At 31.3% G+C, this 10,053-nt stretch overlaps 1 protein-coding gene across 1 annotated transcript; it reads left to right on the top strand.

Annotated features, from left to right (window-relative positions):
* Positions 1-518: 518 nt before the first annotated feature.
* Positions 519-1,737, top strand: LOC120193447 (hydrophobic protein RCI2B-like). The gene is made up of 3 exons (XM_039195936.1): positions 519-753; positions 877-964; positions 1,562-1,737. The coding sequence occupies exons 1-2, from the start codon at positions 664-666 to the stop codon at positions 958-960; spliced, it is 174 nt and encodes a 57-aa protein (XP_039051867.1). The 5' UTR covers positions 519-663; the 3' UTR covers positions 961-964; positions 1,562-1,737.
* Positions 1,738-10,053: the final 8,316 nt, after the last annotated feature.

Raw genomic sequence — 10,053 nt, forward strand, 5'->3', positions numbered from 1 at the left:
TCTGAAACTACATGTCAATGATCTAGATATTCAGTGTTAGTTTTGAACCAAAACCATATAATTTTATTTCTTCTTCTTAGTCAAAACTTTTAGAATTTGGGATTTAAAATGTAACTGAATTATTTTAGAATTTGGGGTTTAGAATGAAATTGAGGATTGTGTTGCAAGTTTTAAAAGTTGGGGGACCTAACTGCAAATGCTTGAAAAGTTTAGTGACCATATTGCAAATGGACTAACGGCCGTGTAACGACGTCAAACGGTCGGGGACCATATTGCCAACGGACTAAATGTTGGAGGACTGTATTGCAAGTTTTAAAAGTTGGGGACCTAAATGCAAATTTTAGAAAAGTTTAGTGACCATTAATATACTTTACCCTTAAATTTATTATACTATTATAGAATAATAATTAAATTTATTGAACTTTTACATTATATTGCAAATCAGTATCAAAATCAAAATCGTAATCGTACACGTGGATCAGAGGGGAGTTATAAATTTCGCTGCCACCATCCACCATTTTTCTCATCTGCCATACATACTACAACCCTCAGAAACCTAATCTCTTTGTCTTTCTTCTCCATCCACCAGTCCTTAGTGAAAGGAAGAAAAGAAAAGAAAAAGTTCAACTTTTATTATTTAGGGCGTGAAAAGAAGAAGCAAAAATGGCAGACGGTAGCACAGCCACCTGCATAGATATCCTCTTGGCCATCATCTTGCCTCCACTTGGAGTCTTCCTCAAGTTTGGTTGCCATGTCATCATCTCTCTCTCTCTCTCTCTCTCTCTCTCCCACTGAATAATTTCGCCTTCTATAGTCTACACTTACGATATCTATGGAGTTTTTTACTTTAATTAACGTTAATTAATTTCGATGCAGGTGGAGTTTTGGATCTGTCTTGTATTGACCCTCTTCGGGTACATCCCTGGTATCATTTATGCTATCTATGCCATCACCAAATAGACATGTAAGCAACTCGCTCTTTCATTTATTCGGCTCAAGGATCAGTTCTTTAATGGCATATTATATCTTGTGTCCATTTTATAACAAAGTTTAAAATTTAATGTTTATTATAAAATTTTAGTGTTTAAAATATCATTTTAATATTTATTTATAAATGTTATCTTATAAAATTAATAATATATATGTATGTATATATATATATACACGACATTAATTCTATTTTTTTTTGAATAATTAGATCATTGAATTTATTGATTTTAATAATTTTTTATGGTTATTGAAAATTATATCTTTTAAGTAGATTTCTTGTTTTTTATTATATTCTAAATATGGATTTCCTTCGTATAATTTCTTATCCCTTTTTTTAAACAAATTCCTTTCATATATTTCAAACTAAAAGGCAAAAATTATTTTACACGTGTAATGGTATCGGCCTTCCTACCTTAAGTATGAAGTGCCATCTGCTGCCGACCCAATTTATTGATGGCGGGTCACCGGGACCCCATCTGGACCAGTTTTAAATTTTGATTAAACACGTTTATTAATTCCCTAATTTAATCTAACTTAATGATTTTGTTGACTAAATCATATCTTATGACAGGTGGGATTTGGAGTAGGATTGTTGTTTGTTTGAATGCGTGTCGGATTTCTATTGGCTTACTTCAATTTATATTTTGTTGTCAATTCGATTTGATGTAAAGTTTAAGTTATGATTTAAAAAAATGTGGTGAATGGGTATGTTTTGTAGCTATGATGTAGCAGTCCATGAATTATCCATTATTCAATGTTCATTAAATAAAAATAAAGTGGAGTTTTTAATATAATGTATGTAATTGCTTTGATCAATGTACATTTTATATTTTATTTGGATTATTTCTAAAACCATATATTTGTTTCTTAATATATCATTGTATATCAAGAATTATCTGGATTTTCAATAATGACAAAGGGGTCTTATAAAGTTTTGTGGTCGAGTAATTAACTTCCTATTTGACCAAATAATGGGGGGGGGGGGGTCGACACATTCCTATTCGCTGTTCGTTTTCATTTAAGCCCAACGTTAATGTGGCTCTAATGCAAAGGGCAGATAAAAGGCGTTGTTAATGAGATTTGCTGTTATTTGTCGGCAACTATTGAAAACTCGGTGTAGTTTGCTTCTCGACCCTGATTATTGCAAAAGAGAGGAGCTCCTTTTGCGTTGTGATCGCTTGACCGCTGAATTTACAACAGCAATTCAGTCGAGCGCGGTACCATGTTCCTCAGTCTCTGTAACGAGGAAATGGACGAAACCAAAGATTGGATGGGTGAAAACGAACGTCGATGGGGCTGTTCGCACTTCAGACTCGATGGTTGCTGTGGGGGGAGTTATTAGAGATTCCGAGGGGGGCCTGGCTCTATGGGTTTTCCCGGAGTATTGGTCGCTGCTCCGTGCTTGTGGCTGAACTATGGGCAGTCCATGATGTTTTACAGTATGCAAGTTGAACTGGAAACGGACAATTTAGAGGTGTCGAAGATATGGTATCAATTGTCGGACGCGTTGGCGGGTAATGGCCTTGTGTGTGCGGTTAATGAGCTTCGGAATCTGGAGTGGGTTGTCGAGTTGAGGCATATTCATGGTAATCAAAATGTTGTAGCTGATGTTTTAGCTGGTTGGAGCCGTGGTTCTTTCCCCGGTGTGTTGGAATTTGGACATCCGCCTGCTGAGTTGGAGACGATGCTGCAGGAAGATTTACTTGGGACAAGCTAGTCGCTTGGTCCTACTTCTGTTTCACAATTATTTACCAATAAAAAAGGCGTTGTTATGGTATTTATTTTAGCTTTGTGGCAAAGCCGTTGTACAGGTCAAAATCATTCAAGCAGGGAAGTGAAAAAAGAGAGTATTTTCTCAGATAGAGAGTATTGGATTTTATTTTATAAGTGGGTTTATATCTACAATTAAATGAAAAAGACGAATCATCCAACATCGAAGATGTAAATAAGATTTGACGTTTCCTTCAAATAAATACACAAAAATATTTATCTTTTTTACATTTTTAATCAAAGATGTCATGCTCTAATCGTCTTTTACGACATTATAACATTCATCAAATTGAATAAATAAAATCTACAATTTCCCTTTTGAAAAAAAAATCAGTTTTTCATCACACAATAAATTTAGAAGACGTTGAAAAAAAGTACAATTTTATCTCCATTTATATGTTTTACGACAAACAAATAAATAGATAGATTTATGAAAAATTGATAAATAAATTTATCTCCATTCCAAATATTTATCATCGTTAAAAGTTAATACAAATATAATTTAAATTATCATTTTTTAACAATTTCTACCTAGATGAGGATGTCGGGAATTTTTCTTTTAATGAGCATTAAACCTATAACCTAAAAGGAAGGGGAAATTTTACGAAACGATAGAGTAATATAAGATTAAAAAATGGCACAAGCGAAAATTTGAAGAAAATTTGAAAATGAACTTAATAAAATAGGTTTAGCACTATCGAAAATGTTGAATTAAATTTAATGTATTAGGTTGCAAGTAGCGTAATATAATAAAAAATGGCTTAACCAGGTAACTTATGTTGTCGGTAAGCATTGAGACTTGCTTCAAGAATATCAATATTTTCGATATTTATAACATTTCAGATCACAACCTACTCTTTAGATAGTCACCAACTTATTTTGTTGTCGTGTGAATAAATAAGGCCACATCATATTAAAATCTGGTAACATTTTAAGGTGCAACCTAAAATGTTAATTATATTAAAAATATTAACGATTTTAAACTTATTTTGTGACCATTAGAAGAGAAACATTTTAAATTTCAACTAATATTATTATATTAACATATAACTTTTTCAGTTAGAATTTTTTTTGTAATCGGATTATATTAATACTTTTTCCCCAAGTATTGATATTTTCGAATTGTTAAAAGAAGGAAAACGAGAATGATATTTAAAAGTATCGAACTTTTCCACATATTTCAATACAAAGGGAAAAGTATTGAGTATTTATAGAAAACATAATCGGTTTAGAGGTAAAGGCAAGAATCAGAGAAAAGAAGAATGTGTTATTGTCTTTAGAATCCGTTTTCCATTTGAGCAAGAGACATAAATATTGAAGAACAGAACTGTAATCGCAATCTGAAGAGCAAAGAGGTATGATCGTGAAATGCTAGTTTGCATTTTTTTCAATTAATGAATTTGGATTTAATGATCAGGGTTTAATTTATAGGAAAATATGTAAAATAATGGATCGATTATTGTTATAGATTGATGAAGTGGAAAATGACTGGGGTTAGTAAAACAAGTAGAATGTAATATTGTAGGTTGAAAGGAAAAAAGAAATAGGTTGTAGAAAACTTTATAGGTTGTACATGATTGGTTACTCTAATGATCAGTTATAGGTATAATCAATCATGAGAAACAGTTACATTTATATTTACATAACAATTTATTACGATAAATACTGTTGAAATCATTGTAATTAATGAAAAAGAAAAAAGAAGAAGAAGATTGCATCACATGCAAGAAAATCGTGGGAGGAAAAATGAATGAAATGAGGGTTGTAACCTGTCAATTATTCTTTGAGAAGAAGATGTGTTTGAGGATCAAGAGACTACTGAGATAGAGGGAAGGTTAAACCAACCAATGGCCCCTTATACGCATTAGTAAGTAACCATGTATTTGTCTAATGCACTATTTAATGGTGGATATTGATTAAAAGTATTTTAGATGTTTATATTGATGACAAATTTGAAATGTTTATAGTGTGAGAGAATGTCGATGATTGAAGGGAGTTTTAGATAAGAAGATTGGTTATGTTTGTATGTAAATTAAATTGAGATGGTTATAGAGATGGAAGTTGATAAAGAAACGTTGAGTGCATGTGATTAAAGAAGTGGCAATGAAATGGAAGTTGATGATCGAAGAGGAGAAAAAACTTAAGTAAAATTGATGGAAAAACATAAAGAAGTATATAACGTATGGAAGAGTGCACATGAAAAGAATGTATTCTTCATACTTCAATGATTATATAAACTTGTAACTTTTTTTATAATGGTTGTGTAGAACAAAACATAACAATTATTTTGTTTTTTAATAAATGTAGGAAGTGTTAACAATATGTAGCTTAATAAGATTGGATGAATTGATGGAAGAGTTGAAAAGAAAGGAAAAACTGAATGTTGTTAATGTAATACCCCAAATTTTGTCTAGTGACTAAAATGTAAGTTTTGAAAGTTTAATGGTTAAAGTATAAACTTTGAAAAGTGTAGGAACCGAAATTGTAATTTTTAAAAGTTATATATCTTAGCCTGTAAATGAACAGTTTGAATTAAAATAGATATTTTAGTGGGAATCAGATTTTTTGTACGAGAATTTTGTTAAAAGTTATAAATTAGTAAAGTTCAATATTGAAATCGAATATTCGGATTGAATTGGAATTTTACGAAAATTTGAAGATGCTATAAAATGGTTGGAAATATTATTTATATATTTTAGAAAAGTGAAATTTAACATGGATTAATGGAATTAAGGTCGATTTTTCATGTTAAGCCAAAATTTTGGAATTTGGTGACTAAATTGCAATTTTCAAAAATTGCAAGGACAAACATGAAAAATCAGAATTAAGAGATTTTTTTATGGATATGATAAGGTAAGGGATGATGTCATAGAGTGACAAAGTTGTAGTTATGGAGTTTCATTAATGGCAAAAATGAATTTTCCTATTAAATCGAATAAAAAATCAATAATAATGATATTTAGCCATGTGTAATGGCTAATTAACATCAATATTTTCAAGAAACGTTGAGCATTTTCAGCAACAACTCTCCAAGGGCCTGAAAGTTTCAAGTGTTCAAGGTAAGAATTTTTAGTTTGATTTTTGGTCCATTTTTACAATAATTTTAAGTTAGGTTATTAAGGATAAAATAACCTACATGAAATTCTCTTTCATTTGGCATAAAAATCTTCATGTTTCATGCTCAAGTTGGTAAGGTATTGATGAAAGGGAAGTTTGATTTTTATGATTAAAGATTGATTCTTGATATTATAAGTGTTGTAAAAATTGATGAAGAACCTAATGATGCAAATTAATGAAAACAATTTAGATTTTTGAATCTGGCAGTGAGTTTGAAAATTCACCATAAATTATATAAAAATTATTTGGAGATTAGTTTTATATATTGTGTTCGTATATCAATCTATTTTTGTTTAAAACAAACGGGGATCAATTTCAAGGTGTATACAAAAAGATATGAATTTTTAACCGAGGAAATGTCAGAAAAACGGGCAGCAGGTTCTGCACAAAACAGATTCTGTCAGTCAACTTTGAAAATTCACCATAAATTGTACATAATGAATTAGAAGGATTTCTTTATATAGATATATTTTTATTCGAGTCTAGTTTTCAAAATAATAAACGGAATTAAATTATAGTGTGTATATAAATACATAATACTGATTCTTTAAAGGTAGTGCAAGTTGTCTGAATATGGAAATTTTAGAATTTAAGTTGAAATGGATTAGAAGATGTAGAGTAATGTTTAAATGTTGAGTATATTTTTGGATGCTTGGAATTGAATTTAAATGGAAAGAGACCATTTTGAATAAATTGGAAATTTTGAGAAGAATTTTAAAAGAATTCATTTTAATGGTTAGATGGTGGAATTCGAAAGGTTCCAAAACTTTGGGGACTTGTTTGCAAGTTCTTAAATGAAGAAATATTATTTGAGTAAATTATTGAATGCTGAAAAATTTATTAGTATGCTGAATTTTGAATTAAATATTGAGTTGAGGTTGAATTACAAATTTATAAAGTTAAGTGTTGAAAATCGAAAATTTAGGAAAGTTTGGGTTGAAATTTATAATGTTTTGAATATTGAAGAATTGATTTGGGTATTTTATTCAAGTGTTGGAATTTTAGTAATTAATGTACAATTATCATAATGGTGAAGGACCATTATGAATTAAAGGAAAAGTTGAGTTGAATTCTAGAAAGAATTTAAAATATGTGGTTTGATTTTATAATTGGTAAAAGTTGAAGAATCATGTTGGAAATATTATTTATGGAATTGAATAAGTGTTTCGATAAGTTTGAAGTTATAATGGAGTTATGAGTTTGGTTGATATCGATTTAGTTATTGATTTTATTTTATAGATTTTCAAATGTTAAAATTAGTTTATATTAGTACGATACTAATATGTAGTTCAAACAATTTTTGTGTTATAATTTGGTATTTTTAGACTACGTTAAATCTAGCAATCCGAACGATTCGAAAGGAAAGGACAAAGCTCGTGACTAGGATTATTATATACAAGTTATGTAGTGAGGCAAAGATGAGTGCAGTTATTTATTTAAGGGTAAAGTATAGTAATGATCACTGAACTTTTCTAAAACTTTCATATAGGTCCCCTAACTTTTAAAACTTGCAATACAGTCCCCCCAACATTTAGTCTATTTGCACTATGGTCCCCTAACATTTAGTCTATTTGCAATATGGTCCACGACGTAACTATTGGGGGACCATATTGCAAACGAACTAAATGTTGGGGGACTGTATTGTAAGTTGTAAAAGTTGAGGAACCTAAATTAAAGTTTTAGAAAAGTTCAGTGACCATTACTATACTTTACCCTATATATATATAAGGTATAATTCCGAACGTCATTTAGTATATTTCTTAAGATAATAAAGCAAGGATGCTAATAAAATGTCGATAATAATTAAATATTATTTTGTGCGAATAATTTATGGAGATGCGCCTTAACTAGCTAGGAGTGTGTCTTCGAGAATTATTCTTATAAAATGATATGATTTTATTCGAATGAGTATTAAATATATGTTATTTTTGTTTAAAATATTTAAGGCAATATTATTTCGTAAAAGGAATCATGGAAATGCACCTTAATTAACGAGGAAAGTGTTTTCGATGATTATTCGTACGAAATGACATCCTTTTATTAACCGAATACTTTTCGAATAGATTAAATATATATCTAATTTATTGCGAAGATCAAGGCAATGGTCTTTTATGTGGGGGAATCAATGGAAACAAGACTTAATTGGTGAGGAGATTTTTTCCAAAGATAGTTCGTATAAAAGAATTTTTTTTAATTTTTATTTACAAAATAGGGTCATAATTTAAATACTATACGAATTTATAATTTGCAATATCTAAATGACGTATAATCGCTTAGGTACCAATTTTGGGCGCTATGGGGTGCTCACCTTACGCGTAACCGACTCTCGAACCCTTTTTTCAAGTAGTTTTCTGGTTAAACGCATGCTAGTTTTTTTATCTTTTGATTTAATTTTTTCTAAAATTATTTTAAAAATTAATTTCTTTAAATGTTCGAACTACCTAACCCAAAGTCGATGGAGACTCTAAATTCGTTTTCCAAAACCCTAGTTTTTAATTTAAGTGGGTTTGATCCCCGATTAGCCTCAAAAACCTTAAGGATTGTTTCTACAACATCAATAGTTATAATGAAAACAAATTAAAAAAGTTAATGATGATTATGTATGTTTTAAAAATTTAGTGATCAAAGTAAAATGTATTAAAAGTTTAGTGACCGTCGATGTAGATACCTTTTCTTATATAAATTGTGAAACACTTGTATAATTTTAGCATGAATGTGCAATATATATATATATATATATATATATTAATATATGGTAATTACATGTATCATTATATGTTTTAAATTTTTTTAATTATTTGATAATAAATATTTAAATACTCTATATTATTAATATTTGAACTTAAAATATTTAAAAATAAAAAATATTTCTATAATTATTGAGATAGAATAATTTGTGTGAATATGCAATATTTAATTTTGTTATCTATTATAAAAAGTTACGTAGTCAAGATATTTTTTAGTAACCAGCAAGTGTTGTTAATATATGAAGGTAAAAATATTAAGGGTAAAGTATAGTAATGGTCACTGAATTTTTCTAAAGCTTTCATTTAGTTCCCCCAATTTTTAAAACTTGTAATACAGTCCTTCAACATTTAGTTCGTTTGTAATATGATCCCCCAACAGTTACGTTGAAGATACTAATTTTTTACCCATTTTTTTATTATTGATATTATTATTATTATTTTATTTATTATTATTATTATTAAAATTATTATTACAAACATGCCAAAATCGGGGCTCAATTATAAATCTGGAAGCCCAACCAGATGGCCCAACTAAAACCTTAAACTAATTTGGGGTTTTAGCTAGGGTTTTCTAAACCCTAGCTCCCAGCCGCCTCAATCTTCTAGAAGGCCAGCCGCCGCCTCTGCTTAGCCGCCACCTCCACGTTGACACTTCAGCTGATGCCACGCCGCCGTCAGTGCCACGCCACCTCACCGAGCTTTCCAGAAGGCCAACTACCCCTCCCCACGTCGAAGCCCTATGGTGAGTCACCACTATAGTCCGGTGACTCACCTAGGGTCGCCATTTGGGACCGGTCCGAGAGCCACACCGTCGATGGCTATAAAAGCCATCGACCACCTGCAGAAAAAAAAAACAGAAGAGACAGCCACAGAAAGCGAGCGACAGAGAGAGATACACACAGCAGAGGAGAACACACAGAGAGAAAAGAAAGCAACCCAGCAACCACGAATAGCAAGGAAAAGACGGAGAGATACTTACCGAGGAAGCCACGCCTTCACCGGAGTTCATACCAGTCTCGACACGTCATCAAAAACCTTCGAAAACCGAAGGTATTTTCCTAGATTTGCTCTGATCGGTAGCTATTAAGAAAAGAGGACACCGGAATCGTCTTTAGGAGGGTTTGATCTACGTTTTGAGAAGTTTTGGTGTTTTTCGACCACCGGTGACGGTGGCCGGCGGCGAGATCGGCGACAGTGATCGACGTCGGATTCCCTCCGGTGAGGGAATCCTAGAGAGAGGCGAGAGAGTTTTCTTCTCTCTCAGTTAGAGAGAGAAGAGAAAGAAGAGAAATGAGAATACTGGCCCTTCGGGCCAGCCGTCTGGGGAATTTATACCCCTTCCCAAACGACACCGTTTTGGGGACGGGCATATCCGTAATTTTGCGTTTGGCCAAATCCCTTCCGCAGTCCATTAGCTTTGTAACATTCC

This window comes from Hibiscus syriacus, unplaced genomic scaffold (assembly GCF_006381635.1).
Source record: "Hibiscus syriacus cultivar Baekdansim isolate YM2019G1 unplaced genomic scaffold, ASM638163v2 tig00004355_pilon, whole genome shotgun sequence".
In the NCBI taxonomy this organism is placed as follows: domain Eukaryota; kingdom Viridiplantae; phylum Streptophyta; class Magnoliopsida; order Malvales; family Malvaceae; genus Hibiscus; species Hibiscus syriacus.

Coding starts and splice junctions, on each gene's coding strand:
- LOC120193447 (XM_039195936.1), top strand. CDS start 664: ATGGCAGACGGTAGCACAGCCACCTGCATAGATATCCTCTTGGCCATC. Junction 754..876: donor TCCTCAAGTTTGGTTGCCAT/GTCATCATCTCT, acceptor ATTTCGATGCAG/GTGGAGTTTTGGATCTGTCT.